Raw genomic sequence first — 16,060 nt, forward strand, 5'->3', positions numbered from 1 at the left:
GGCATAAAAACTATTGTTATGGTACCAATGTTTTTAAATTTATGCACTGGAGATTTAAATGCTGAGCAAGTTATTATTTCTATTTCCTGAATGGGGAAAACTATTAATTCTGAAGCTTATGGTGACTCTTGCAGGAAGCAAAAAAGAGACGAGGCAGGAAGTAGTATTTGACAAACAAACTGGTCTCAGAGTTCATGACTTTCCAAAGCATCTCTATCAGCTATGATATAATTCATATATCAGCCATTATATTCTTTTGGTGCTGAGTGAGGAGTGATAAAAACTATCACACACTTTGTTCTGGATACCATATTTCTATTTGTGCAACTGAAAATAAAAAAAATCTCCCTTATTAATATTGGGCGATATTAGCAAGCTGAAATGAAGCCCCAGCTCACCCACCTGCTGCTCACTGCCCGCTAGCATAAGAGTACCAGATAATCAGCCTCTAAGGAGAGACAGGTTCTTTTGGTTCATGATGTCAGAAGGTTGGTCACATGACTGGCCTCACTACTCTTGGTCTTTGGTGAGATAACTCAGCACAGTACGAGCCTGTGATGCCTCACAATGGGCCAGAGAGGTAGAAGGACCAACAGGGTCCTAAAACTACCACGGGGGGGGGGGGGGGGGGAAGGCGGGGGCAAGCTGTGCTGCTGCGCCCTGGACCTCCCACTGCCTTCACCCCCTCAATGCTCCACCACCTCCTAAGAGAGTTGTCTGGGGGCCTCCACCTTTAATGTGTGGACCTTTTGGAAATGTCCAAACTAAAGGACCTACTAAGTGACTGGCTTTTTATAGTAAACAGGAGATTTAGCAAAACTACAGATAATATGCAATCACACTTTGAAAAAGTATTCTCAAAGTGTCAGAGAACATATTACATATGTGAACATGTTTTATATACTCAAGGGGTCTTGCCCCCTCAGTGCAGCGGACCTGCTCATCTGGCCGGACTTCACAGTACAACAGGCTTAGACTGCAGCTGAGGCACTCACCCCACCTGTTTCAATGCTGAGTTTAGTCACTGTTCAAATGATGGTGTGACATGAAAACACGTTTATAATCTTACAAATCATGGGACCTCCCTTTCCTTGCTGAAGCTCACAGGCATGCCCACTACAGCCCCTCTGGAGCATGTGCAGTAGGCAACGCAGAGCCCTGCACCAATGTGTGTCGCTTTCCTCAAAAAACGTAGCCTTGCGCCCCTACTCACTGCTTTGCCTGAAGGAGTTTCTTAGGTTCACATTAAGTTCTAGTTTATGTTCCCTAATCTTAAAAATCTCCGTGGATTCATTATCAACCAGAACATAGTAATCTCTCACATCTTTCTTCCTTTGGAACATGGAGAAAAGCACTGGTCAAATAAAACAGTGACATTCTTTTTGGCTGCTTCAGCAAAAGATCAAGGTACTTGATTGAAAAACTGTAAAATATTACTAAAAATCCCACAGAAAAGGTACAAATGGCCACTATTCATTCATGCCACTTTCTATATTAAAATTAACTATATAGCACTATCAAATAACTGCCATTTAAGTTTTATTTTCTTTCAGATTCCTTACAAGCCCTTAAGAATTCTAGAATTACTATTGCATCAGACCAAATGTTCTTCAGTAAAACTGTAAAATACTACACTATGATATTTAAAACTAGAGTAATGGTTAATGACAAGTCATCTCACCACACTGCTGTGCACTTCACAAATTATTAACTCATGCAGGCCAGACAGTAGTAAGTGCCTCCCCACCCTCCATCCCCTCTTTAAGACTGAACTAGCATCAGCTGTAAGAGGGTCTGGGGATCAGCAGTATGCTGGATCTCTAGATGGCAGAACAGGAAACTACAAATGCAAACACATAAATGCAACAGAGGAGGATGATTTTCACAGAACCAGTTCTGACAATTAAAATAATAATGATGATAATAATTTGGCTAGGCAAGGTGGCAAATGCCCTTAATTCTAGCACTCGGGAGGCAGAGGCAGGCGGATCGCTGTGAGTTCAAGGTCAGCCTGGTCTACAAAGCAAGTGCCAGACAGCCAAGGCTACACAGAGAAATCCTGTTTCCTAAAATCACAAAAAGAAAAAAAAAGATTGAAGTCCACATTTTGCTAAGTTAATTAATATTAACAAGAACTTTGAAGCCAATATTCTTTTTCTCAGCTCTCATATGTTCAGTCTACCTGATAAAAGATTTCAGACTAACCTCATCTAGAGCATTCAACTGTTCATACTGAAAGGTAGGAACACAGAGCTGCCAGAAATAACATTAAAGTAGACCATAAAACAAACAGAACTTTGCAGCTGAGAAAGGATTAAGCCCTCAAGTCTGTTCTAACAATGAGAATTTTGTAAAAATCAGCATAGTTTTTTCTAATTATAAAGAGAAGTCAATCTTATTATTTTGTTTATAATATATATGTCTAGGCCATGCATGAGTCAAAAGGAGAAGCAATTAATTTCTTGTTTCTTTTCTTTTTTAAAAAATAAGAGTAGGGAAACTAGAAAGTTAGGATTTGATAGAAATACCACAAGGAAAAATATTAAACAAGAAATGATGATCATACCTAATGTAAATGCCCATATATGCTGCAAATACCTGTGTCAATTAGTGCAATCCCTTTTGGTGCAATTATTATACTAGAATTTTATACTATGAATACAGTCTTAGAAATAAAAATGTTACATATATACTAATATGTACCTAAAATTAGTCTTTTGCAACACAATCCACCCTAGGGGGAAATCACTGGACACAGCTGGTGATGTGCTCCGAAACACTAATTATAAATCCCACATGATGGGAATTTATGCAAGCATTAGAGTAATAAACACACATGAATATAAATATGAAACATAAAAATTTAAATGGAAAGGGCAAGAGATAAGAATAGTCATAATTCAAGTGAAAATATAATTTCAAGGAATGCACAGAAAAGGCACAAATGAAACAAAATGAAATATTCTATCTACTGTGACAGTGCATGATAATAAAACTATCCCTTACTATTATTCCAATAGACTGAAACTTTTGCTGGACCTCACAGCCGGAGTTAGCAATACATCTTGAGGTCACTTAAGACAAGAGTGCTGGCCTGTTGTGCAATAGACCTGTTTGTTTAACTTGCTTTTCAGAGGACGATGTAATCATCAACCCTGCTTGCCTTGGACTCCCATGGAATCAGTTTTCACAGCTAAAGAACAGCTGCAGTCTTAAACCATGTGCTCTTCCATACCCCGGCCCAGAGTAACTCATGTGGGTCATTTGCTGAAAGCAGCAAATGCAGAGGTTGACAGTGACCTTATGGGTGCCTATCCACCAGACACGTTGGATGCAGCGCTTGATACTAGTTGACAAACAGTGACTCTGCTATCGGGGTTGGCTGAAGTAAGAGGCCTAATCTCCTGAACACCCCACCAAGGCCCTGTGTAAAGCAGTCCTCATTCCTTCCCCATAGGACACATGGGCTCCTTCCCCAGCTTGCTGTGCTGTCCAATAAACACAGAGAAGGCCCTTCATTAGGGGCAGCTTCACAAGACAGCCTCCAAGCAGGCACGGATGGAGACTCACACAGCAGGCAGAGGACAGAGAGGATGGGGCAAAAAATCCAAATCTGACTTGTTCTTAGTTATCCCAGGTTATCCCAGGGGTAAGTGCTCTTCTTTCTTTCCTTTTTTTTTTTTTTTTTTTTTGCTTTTTGTTTGTTTGTTTGTTTTAGAGAAGATTTCTCTCTGTAGCCTTGGCTGTCCTGGACTCATTTTGTAGACCAGGCTGGCCTCGAACTCACAACCATCTGCCTGCCTCTGCCTCCCTTATACACTGGGATCACAGGCATGAGACACCATGCCTGGCTTACTTCTCTCCTTAATGTAACACATCTGATGCACTGTTGGTGACTCTGAGTTATTCACTAATGTGTTTAGTCTGTACAATATACTAGGAGGCTATTTTCTTCATCTTTTTACTTTTTCATTTGTTAAAAAGTTTAATGAAACTGTGTAATTAATGACTAAAGAGAATTTTTGAAAACCAATCTAATTTAGAAGCAATCAAAAGAAAGAAAAGAATAATCAAATATTGGTTGTTTGACTCAAGTCAATATCATAATTAAGAGTAAAACTTAGTTTAAATTAAACACATCTTTAAAAATCAAATACATTTGTTCAACAAGTACAAAGGGTTTGTTATTAATCAACCTGACCTAAAACATGTTCCATTCCATAGAATAAAGAAGCTATATTTTGGCTACCATATTTAAGTCAAAATTTTAAATGAACAAGAGATAAAATGTAGATTTTATATTAAAAACAACATTGAGATAACCTTTCTGTTCATATACAACACTTGGTAGTGTTTGATATAATTTTACAATGATTATATTATTAGATTCACAAAACACTTGTCTTTTCTCCTTTCTGTTTATATAGAAGCTGAAAATTTAAAACATAGCTCACAAAAGTTCTAAATTAAATGGGAAAATATAAAAAATAAAATGTTTAGTTTTTCATATTCATTATCACCAGACTTTATAATTTAATACTTCTTATGCCAATCTGTAGTCATAAAATAAGCAAAAAGACAAACACATCTCTTGGAAAATTTTTTTAAGGAATAAAATGACAGAAATAAATAGACTATTAAAAGCATACATTGCGAGCACAGGGACCAAAAGTGTATCACCAATCATAAATTAACAACTGCCTTGGAGTGTGGCATGAGTGAGCAGAACTAACCATGAAGGCCAAGTCATTGACTACCCACTCAGTGTTACAGCTGGGTCTTTTGTAAATTTCATAGCTAGCCTAAAAGGCTGTGACTTACCACAGGGTGCGCTATGGTAAGGCATATCTGCACATGCTCACTTCTATTAAGTAGGTTCCGAGAGACCCATCACCTACAGCGAGGGCTTGGGTAACTGTAATTTGACGAAGCTTATAATCCCTGGAGATGGGCCTCTGGACATGCCCATAGGGGTAACCTAGGTTACACTAACTGATACAGGAAGAGACATCTTAGTTGTAGGAGGGACCATTCCCTGGGCGTGGAAAGCAGGCTGAGTTGACATTCCTCCTCCGACACACTGTCTCAAGCCCCTGCTGCCTAGACCTCCCTGCCGTGATGGGCCTTGACCTGTGAGCTACATAAACACTCTCTTAATTTCCTTTTATCAGGGTATTTTATAAACAGAGTAACTAAGGCCCATACTCCCACTATTGCTGGGCACAAGGTCAATGTCAGTACTTTAATATATGCAGAATAAAGCAAACTCATCACAGGTAAGGTGAATATGCATTCAGATGGTCCTTGTTTTTTTAGAGCAGACTTTCGTTTTCAAAGTGACTGTACTAACTGGATAAATTAGGACCTCGTTAAGCATTTCCCGTAGACTTCCCGCAGCACAGACAGCTGGAGCTGAGACTGCAGTACCAAAGGAGCAAGAAGGTTCAGGTGGAGCTCAGCACCTCAGCCTCCTGAGCTTTGCTTCTCCAAGGGAAGATATGCTCACATTAGAGTGTGCTCAGGCGAGGCAGCTCACTGAGCAGACATCTTTGTGAGCAGCACCAACGGGACCCAATGCTACTGGATGCAAGGATTTCAGAAACCTTAAATCAGCCTGCACTTTGCTACCCTCCAAATCGAAAACCCAGAATGCTCTAAAATCTGAAAGGTTTATTTTTTGTTGCTATAATAGATCTGGAACACTTTGAATTTCATATTTTTGAATTAGAGATGTCTAATCTAGAAAGTCTACATAAATACTCCAGTCTCCAAACACTCCGAATCTGAAAGACTTCATGCAATGGATAACACTGCACGCACAGTTCCTCACTGGCCAATGCCTTTGAGAAAATGTCCCTTCATTCTCCTTAAAATGTAACTGGGATAGGTCTTATATGCTGTTCTTCATAGAATAATGATTTTTCTAAGACTAAGCTTCAGAAAAATATTCCACATTAATAAGGTTTTGTTGTCTTTTGAACTGGAATATTTTATTGATTTATAATTTCAAATAATTAAAATACACATTATTAAGGGACGAACTGTGTACTGTCCTCAAAATTCACTAATGAAAGGCCTAACTTCAGAGTGTCACTGGATGTCAGGGGACTCTGATGAGGTAACTATGTTAAAATGGGGTCACATGGGTAGGATACTGTGATGTAACTTCAGAAGACAGACCAGATCCAGGGCAGGACACAGTAGCTGGCATCTAAGAGCCACAGGGAGAGCACACAAGAAATTCCCCTGTCATATCCTGACTTTGGGCTGGTGGCCTCCAGGCTCAGGAGGAAACACATTACCCCTGTTTAGTCTGTGGTTGCTCTGACATGGCAGACATAGCAAACAGTAAGTACATCTAAATTTATCTGAATTCCCGAGTAGGGAAAGGCTAGTACAGAGAACACATTTACTCCCTTTAAGTGTTCCTTTCTGCAGATGTTCTTTTTTTTTTAATTTTGATTTTATTAATTTATTCAGATTACAACTCAACTGTTATCCCATCACTTGATTCTTCCCACTCCTCCCTCCCTCCCGCTTTCACCCTATTCCTCTCCCCTAGGTCTATGATTGAGGGGGACCTCCTCCCCCACTATATGGTCATAGGCTATCAAGTCTCATCTTGGTAGCCTCTGCAGATGTTCTAACAGGAATTTACTACGAGCAAAGGCAACACTGGAAAGGGGCCCAGCAGCCTAGTCTCAGGCAAACAGACAAAAGTAACAAGTATAATTTAATCCTGATGAGTGGATGGTAAATTTACAACTTGATACTGGGTTTGCCCACATTTCTGTAGCTTTTCATACTCTGTATTAATCTGCACAATTTAGCAAACAGTACTAAGTAACTGGCATACTATAAAATCACACTCAGTAATGAAAATACACCCAGAGGCGGAAGTCAACCATCCTGCAGTGTCACAGCACACGAAGCTCACAGAGAAATTCAGATTTGCACTTACTGGATTTTGTAACAATGGGCATTCATAATTGTCTGGAAAATATTGTTAGAATGCTATACTTTCTTAGTTACATATTAATTACATTATCTTCATGTGTTAAAGCATTATGTTGCAAAAAAGTGAATTTAGAAGCAGATGATGAGAAACCAACTACTTTAAATCTATCACTAAAGGTTTTACAATATAAAAAAATGATACTGTTGATACTTTTGTCTTGGAAAATATATTTTATTAAAACTGTGCTATAGATACAAGCTTGCAATAAACTCATTCTCGTTATTTTAAATTGAATTTACAAATTTTAAGGCAATTTTTCATCTTTAATTTCTAATACAATAAATACTGGCAGTGATCAAATATATAAACTCTTATTGGACATGGATCTGTGCACCAGTAATTCCAATAACAGCTCCACTAATGCCTCAGGACTGGAGTTTTAGGACAGCTTGGGCTACACAGTAAGATCTGTCTCAAAAGCAACACACATTAATAATCATGCAATCTCAGCCTTTTAGAGGAGGTGGCAGGAGGTTTAGTGACCTAGCCACAGCTGCTTTGAAATCCTGCCTCCTCCTCCTCTTCCTCCTCCTCCTCCTCCTCCTCCTCCTCCTCCTCCTCCTCCTCCACCACCACCACCACCACCACCAACAACAACAACAAGAGCTAGAGCTGCAGTTTACTAGTGAAAAGGTCACACGCCTGGCATGCTCAAGGCCTGGGTTTTATCTCCAGAACTGCTATCAAAACAAGACTCCAATTCCTCGAATCTTTTGTTCATTTCCCCCTTAAAAGCTCATGCTGAAGACCTGCTCCCAATATTTGAGAACAAAATCATTTTAAAACATTTTCCCATATTAATTCATGTTATGTGTTGGGAGGGGAACCTGAGGTAAGGAGCACATGTGGAGCTCAGAGCAAGGGCCCACGCAGGGGCTGGTTCCCTCTCTCCACCCCGTGGACTTGATGGTAAGAAAATTTACCCACCGGGAGGTAATTGAGGTTAAAGGGGACGGCTTCCAACCCAGCAGTAGGGGTTGGAACCAGAAGGAACCAACTCCCACTAGGGGTTAAGCTTTGAAAAAGTTCAAACTGGGCGACTGTGTCAGGCTAGACATGGCCAAGTCCTCACGAGAACAAGCACAGTTGTCTCCATGGTTCCTGCGTCAAGGAGCTCATGGGTGATGCTGCCTTTGCTCCCAAAGGTTTACCAGGATGGCAAGCACACTGCATCAGCAGTCCTGCCATTTTCAACTAAGCCACGGTGCTTCCTCCACAATTCTTTACACTCTTTTGATGACCTCCCCACAGTTCACAGAAAGGTGGGTGAAGGCAGAGGAAGCACTAATGCCCGAGGAGACTGCTTAAGGCCTCAGGGATCCCTGCCGTTGTCAAGGCTGCTGCTCTGCTTACGGAGACTTGGCTGTGTCAGCTCCAGTGGCAGACCCTTGGATGACCGACCCTCCCCGCGCCCGATAGCTGCTTCAGTGTCCTTACACACACTCTGACCTCCTCTCAGGTGGACTCGGAGCACCTCCCCCGCCCACAGCAGCTGTGCACGTCTGTAATGTGAGCAGCACCGTCTCACTCTCCCCAGAGCGCCTCTGACCTGCGCACTGGACCCTCTTGTGCTGCAGCCTTCACCCCAACACAGACTTACTGATTCACGGTTTTGTTATCTATTTGTGGTCTTCATCAAGGGGGGAGAGCAGGGTGAGGTGGGTTTCCAAAGAAACAACTCCAGTGACTGCCAGCCTCTGGCGCAAGCAGAAGCAGCAGCCCAAGAGCACAGGAAACCGCCAGGAGCAGAAGAGACGGAGGAAGACCGCAGAGCAGCGGCCAGACGCAGTTATGAGGAACTTCAGGAAGCAACCAGTACAGTTACTTCGGGGACTATGCGTTGTCTAGCAGTTTCCTCCCTAATTGTAACATTCCACCCTGTAGGTAAGTTCTTTAAGAAAGAAGGTGGACAACTGAAAGTAGCTTCAGGAAGTTCCTACAACTGACCAGATTTACTAGGCTCTTCCCTCCCAAGAGGAAAAAGTAAAAATGGCTGAGGGCCACTCTCAGACAAGCCTTAGACAAATGAAAACAAAACAAAACACCTTAGATGAGTCAGTCTGCAAGGACACGGAGAACAGACCAGTTGCCTCAAAGAGACAGAAACCAGCCCAGCTGCCTGGAAGAGGCTGAGGCCAACTGAGCCATCTGGAAAGGACACACTCCAACCTGTTGAGCTGCTTGCAGGCTGTGCATGTGCTCCAGGCTCCCAGCTCTGTGAGGAGCTGTCACCCATGCTAGGGTGGGCACTGATGATGCAGCTGCCTTTGAGTCATTGCTGCTCCTGTAAGGGACCCTTCATCCATATCCTTCTAAGTCACCCCAAACACTCAAGGGCTCACCACGTTGGGCTTTGGTGGTATCTGTACTCTGGTGTGTCGTGGGCTCCCTGCCTGGGGTGAGTAGACTGTGTGTGTTTTCATCTCCACGGGAAGTCTGTTACACACACTACCAAGGACTTCTAACACTAAGAGCTGAGGGGCCGATAACCAAGGCTTGGAGTTACTGGCGCCAAAGGAGGTTTAGTTTGATTGTTCATGACTTCCACCTGAACAGATTAGCTGAGAGGCCACTACAATACTACATAGTGTCCTTATGAAAGGAAGAGAGTTTGCCTTTTCCTCTAAGCATTCTCAAGAGAAGAGTCATTGAGCTCACAGCCATACCAGGAATCAACCTTGCTAGCATCTAACTTTGGACTTCCAGCCTACCTTCTAGAACTTTGAGGAGACTGCTGTTACTTAAACCACCTGCTTAGCTTACACTGCTATGGCAGGCTGAAAGTAGCAACATTTGAAAGGAGTCCTGAGATAGTGGGTTTTCATTTTATTTATTTATTTATTTATTTATTTTTAAGATATTAGTTTTTAAAAACTTATAAATTATACAACAAGCCTTTGGTTATAGAAAGTAAAGTATTTGTAAACAATACCATTTGCTTTTGTGAGTTGGGAGTGTAATCACAATTCTCATAGTTATTAAAGATGAGGAGCGCGTGCACACGCACGCACACGCACACACACACACACACACACACACACACACACACACACACACACGATCATCTTTACAACTCAGCTTCCACAAGCCAGTGAGACAGCTCAGTGAGTGAAAGCACTTGCCACTCAAGTGGCCACCTGGCTTCCATATTTGTGGAAGATAACAAATTTTAAATCTTTGTTTGTGGTTGAGGTATAAAATTGAATTGAAAAAGCCTATGAAAAAGTGAAATAAATGAACAAACGAGGCTTTTTTTTTTTGAGCCCAGGCATGTCTGTGAGTGTGTAATGAGCATACAGACTGACCCAGAGCAGGGGATTCCTGAATGCAAAGTCAGAGACACAAAATAAACAGCAAACTTCTAAAGTTGCTTTGTGGGAGAAAAAAACAAAAAATTTGAAAAATTTATAAGACAAACTCAGTAGACCAATAACTATTGCTGTGCAACATTTTTTAGTCGTATTTGTCTTTCTTTTTTATTTTTTTACATATACATTTATATTATTACACATATATACAATAGATTACCTATAGGAAGAAGAACTACAACACAATCAGGAATTATATAAATGTTACATTCTTAGTGTTTTGGCTATTTGTATTTGACAGCCTTTTTTTAAAAAAAATTTATTTATTTATTTATTTATTATTTATCCAGTACTATGCTCCCATGTGTGCCTGCAGGCCAGAAGAGGGCACCAGATCTGATTATAGATGGTTGTGAGCCACCATGTGGTTGCTGGGAATTGAACTCAGGACCTTTGGAAGAGCAGACAGTGCTTTTTAACCTCTGAGCCATCTCTCCAGCCCCCAAAATGTGTAGTCCAGGCTGGCCTCGAACTCGTGATCCTCCTGCCTCTGCCTCCTTCAGCAAAGAAGACATCTTTCCTATCTTGGTGCGTCTAAATTTCTGAATGTAAATCAATCTCCATCACATACTGTCATTATCAACTTAAAACACCCATCTAGACCTAAAAACATCTTAACCCCTAAACAACTAAACTTCATTGTAAAACTAAGCTACTTGGTCTTCAACTCCATCAGAGACTTGAGAAGGAATAACTTGACTGCCTGAGTATGCCGGGAGTATGCTGTGCAACTTTTAACTATCTAAATCTTATCAATAATACAGTAAAATGGAGACTTATTAGCAATTAATAGTAGTCAGAAACTATTTCAATAAATTATTTTTAATATTTAATATGCTCAAACTATTGCACTAAACCAAGGACAATACAAGTAGTAACCATCGAACCCCTACTCTGATCTACCCAATGGACAGGACAGTCTCCACAGTTATGTGGAGAGTGGGGACTGACTCTGACATGAACTTGGGTGCCCCATATTTGACCACCTCCCCTTGGTGGGGAGCCCTGAGGGCACTCAAAGAAAGAATAAGCAGACTACCAAGATGAGACTTGATAGCCTATGACCATATAGTGGGGGAGGAGCGCCCTCCTTGGTCTTAGACATAGGGGAGGGGAACAGAGTGAAAGCGGGAGGGAGGGAGGAACGGGAGGATACAAGTGATGGGATAACAATTGATTTGTAATCTGAATAAATTATTTAAATAAAAAAATATGCAGTTAACAGAGCATATATAGTGACAACCTGGAAATCACTCACACCCACCCGCTGTGTGGCTGTGGCCTTTGGTAACTCAGGTGGCTGGGGTGGATGCAGAGGCGGGTTCTCTCCCTAACTTCTGAGTTGCACAGCGCTGATGGACCACTGCTGGGAACAAACTGCTCTCGAGTAAATAGCTTTTTGTGGAGCATCTCTCTAATCTAAAACATCTACTAACCATTTCATTTCTAAGGCTGTAAATTCTAGGGATAACATTCAAAATTAATTTCATTTTTATGCAAGTTTACATGGAGAGAAAATACTAGTTCTATTGAGCTGGTTTTTCTCTCGGCTTAACTTCCACATGAAAATAATTATGTGGTCTGTTTAGAAAAGTATAATCAAACCCTCTGGCATGCAATATCACTTTATCTTATGAGAATTTCTCCATGTTCCAGTTCCTTCCTTCCTTATTACATGCTATGAAAAGCAGCAATAATTTTTATAGCCAAATATCACTTCATAAGATATCAGGTGGTTTTCAATATTTACCATATAGGTCATGCATGAAATTTAAACATTACAAAAGATGACTTACCAGTTGACACTCCTGAAATATGCACATTTTCTGAAAGTTCTGCAAGAGCACCATTTCCTAAAATTAAACATAATGAATAAACTAATTTCCAAGGTAAAACTCATAAAAATTTCACATTCTTCTTAAAAGAAGACTATACAGAATGACCTTCAATTATCAGAAACTAATTTTTTTAAATATCCCCCCCAAAAAGAATAAATACAAAACATTTTGGAAATTACAACACAGTACAATATAAAGATCTCACAAATACAGAGCAAAAGGAGCGGGCAGCTACCGCTGCCGTCAGGTGTCCAGTCAGAGCCCGTCCCTCAGACTGTGAGAGCTCGACTCACGCTTCCTCAGCAAAGGTCTTTCATTGCTCTGTGTGTCTTTACACCTTTTCTCACGCTTTTAATGGTTTTCAGAGAAGGAGCGATTCTCTCACTCTGGAAGCCATTGATTTCTACATCTCCTTCCATAGACTCATGCAAGGAACCACCAATTACCACTGACACCTAATAAAAATGTGACGTCTTAAAAGCCAATGTTTCTACTCCTTCAAATTAATGCAAATGGGATCCCTTCAGATATTCTTTTTGTAAAACATATTTTTGTTTTGTTAGAAATTATTTCCCATCAAATATGACCTTCCCCGATTGCGTTGCTTGAGCAGAAGCGAATGCAGGGTCTTGAAGAGGCAGGGCGAATCCTCTAGCACTACGCTCCATGCCCAGTTCTTTCTGATATAACTGCTTGTTACTTCTAAAGTTTTGTCTTTCTCCACTTACTGTCTCGAACTGACACTGCAACAGTGAGGAAGGGCAGAGAAGGATTATCTGTACGGTAGGGGTGGAGCAGGGTGAGCTAGTTCGGTGACATCACGAAGTGCTGGCAGAGTTCCTGTGGCTGACTATGGAGAACCGTGCAATGCTGTAACAAACAACCTTTCTCTTTTAGTGCTGCATGACATTTCCACAATTAGGGATCATTGCCCAGCATCCCCACCTCACGAGGAGGAGTTAGAATAGTCTGTGCTTATTTGGCAATCATTTTTTTTTCTTTTTCTTAGCAGATCCTAGAACAGAAGATGCTCAAAGCATTGAAAGATGGCTAACTGGGAAGTGCCATGGTTCTTAAGATGAAACCATGGCATGGCACGTGATACTGAGCAGCCATTCATTTTCCTCCAACTGGGGAAAGTGCAGAACCAAACAATTCTAAAGAAAAAACACACTCAGACAACTACAGTTATATTGCTCAAAGGAAAAGAACTGCTCTCTTCCCCTCACTTAGAAATGCAGGTGTGCACGACAAGCAACCCTGGATGTACTTACTTTACACACTGTGTGTTAACACCACATAAGCACCATTTCTTTTGCCCAGCTATGCAAAGCCTACATATGGAGAACGGGAAACACTAGGAAGTTACTGTCTACTTCTTTACCACACACAACTTACTTATTTTAAAGACAGAAGAAACAAAATAAGAAACACATTCAATAAAGCAACTACCACAGTTGGCCAAAGGGCAGTGTCTACTGTCCAACCATTGGCACTCCAAGCACAGAGTAACCGAAAGCACGTGACAGCTGGAGCAGCAATGCAAGGTTTGGGCTTAGGCTTTCTATATAGTGCACATCTACACACTATAGCCACACTTCTGACACCCTGACATACAGCTGTGGACTTTAATGTTGGACATACGTTATGTTAAATCTTTTTCCAGAGCAGTAATAAGAACAGGCTGAAGGAAGAAAAGATCCTGGACTAGGTGCCCACGCTTCTAACACCAGCTCTGCCACCTGCTGTGCAGGTGAGGAGAAGCTGCCTAACCTTTTTGGACCTCAAATCACCCCTAAAACAGGGAAAATACATCATCGGCTTAATGGAAATCTTACAATGGAAAAAACTGTCTAAATCTTTATTAACAAACAAATATGTAAACTGGTAGAGCCTTATACTAAAGTGTTTAATAAACTGAAATAAGTAGGTATAGTAAATTTTGAAAAAAGTCTCAGAACAACATTATAATATCTAATTTTGGCTATAAAATCATGTCTATATAGCTTATAGCATTCAAAAATATACATGCATGTTACACAGATGCATGTGTACATCTATATAAACTGTCAGTCTAGGGGTATGTAAAACTATAAACTCCAGGAACAGGGGTTAGACCAATGTATTCTGTGCACTTACACAAGGGCTGAATGTTATTTATCGGCCCAGGTTTCTTTAAAAATGTTATTCATTTTATATATATATATATATATATATATATAAACAGAAAGGCGAGTGAACAAATACTGCTCATGCCTTATCATTCTGGGCAAATAGAGATGTGACGCTGCTCAGTGGTGGAAAATATTACAATGTTCGAAAAGCTTTTAGAAACTGATGACACTGCTGGTTTTCCATATACTTATTCTTAGCTGAACATAGTCCTTTTTGGAAGTAAAAAAAAAAAAAAAAAAAAAAGATAATCTCTGTTAAAATGGAATATTTTGTTCTTCTTACCTCGGATGTTTCTGAGCACACACCATTCAGACTGAATAACTTAATTCAGGTGTACTGCCGCCACAAACATTTTAACAAGCACATCACCTACACAGCATTACTAATTGCTTCTGTGTTTTAGGAACAACCCAAAGAAAACAGCTTTTACCCCTCCAGCCTGGAGAAGCTCATACCACAAACTACGAGCGCACAGCCTCTACCTTCTTTCCGGTAACAACAGCACGTATGTAGTCCTACAGCGATCTCACGCAATGCTGCCCTTCCTGGTAGCAGGTAGTGGGGGAAAGCGTACTAACGTTACTTCTGTAAGTTCACATTAGCAGCTGGCTAGTTAAAAAGCCAGACAATGGACTGGATAGCACCTAAAAGGTTTTCAATGAAGTTTCACTGGCACCTAAATCAGGAAATTATTTCTTTTGACATATTTTATTCCAGTATTTCCCGTATCACTAATCAAACGCTACAAGAGGTTAATGGTGCTCATTTTACTAAATAAATACAAAGAAGGGTTAATGATCCTCACCTTACTAACTAAACACTAAGAGGGGTTTAGTCCCAGGTCTTACTCTTCTGCAATTCTGACAATCAACCAGGAGAGAAGCTGTGTGAGGCTGGGCCACAGCTAACAACACATGAGTTCCGACTCCCTCCCTGGGATCCGACCCAAGCTCTGCTGCATTCAGACACTGCTCTTGGGTGTCTGAAGACTTCTCTAAAGACTGGGCTCCTCACTTGCATACAGCAGTGGTGTCATAAATAATGCTTATATTTATGGTGTTCTTTCTGTTCTCTTTTCATTCAGTGCTAAATGTCTTGACTGGTAACCACATTGAAGATTTGGCAGGTATGTGCCAGCTAAGTCCTAGATGCCTTGCAAGCATCCATTCAGCGAACCCTTTACACTTCTGACAGACATTTTTCAAGTCATATGAAGGAACCAAAGCTTCTATAGTTTTAGTAATTTTATTTTCAGAGCAAGTAACTGGATGAGTAGAAGTTTGAACACCAGTCACTGGCTTGTACTGCTGTTTACTTTAAAAAAGAATCCAGGCTCTATACCAATTCCCACGGCACAAAGAACTCTGTATTTCTTACTTAAAAACAAAAGACTCAGACTTGGATGAATTTCCTGTTTATAAAAGAAATAGTGCTTAGACCTCAGAGTAAAACCTAATCTTTATAGGAAAAAAAACAAAAACAAAAACAAAAACCCAGCCTTCATGACTGACAGCTAGTAACAGTAGCATACTTGGCATCCTACAATTTATTTTCCATTGTATGTACAGCAGTTATCAGACACTTTTCTCCCTCCCCCTCCCTCTCTCTCCCCACCCCACTTCCCTCTCTCTCTCCCCTTTCCTCCCCACACCCCAGTGGGA

General features: G+C 40.8%; 1 protein-coding gene across 2 annotated transcripts in view; it reads right to left on the minus strand.

The window, feature by feature from the left end:
* Positions 1-16,060, minus strand: part of Lrp12 (LDL receptor related protein 12) — a 78,250-nt gene that overhangs the window by 26,740 nt on the left and 35,450 nt on the right. Inside the window, exon 2 of one of the 2 annotated variants that reach the window (XM_051159521.1) lies at positions 12,183-12,239. The exons of the other annotated variant lie outside the window; for it this stretch is intronic. Coding sequence (XP_051015478.1) covers positions 12,183-12,239 — 57 coding nt within the window. The remainder of the gene's footprint in view (positions 1-12,182; positions 12,240-16,060) is intronic. 2 annotated transcript variants of the gene reach the window in all.

The sequence above is a fragment of the Acomys russatus genome, chromosome 17, assembly GCF_903995435.1.
Source record: "Acomys russatus chromosome 17, mAcoRus1.1, whole genome shotgun sequence".
Classification (NCBI taxonomy): domain Eukaryota; kingdom Metazoa; phylum Chordata; class Mammalia; order Rodentia; family Muridae; genus Acomys; species Acomys russatus.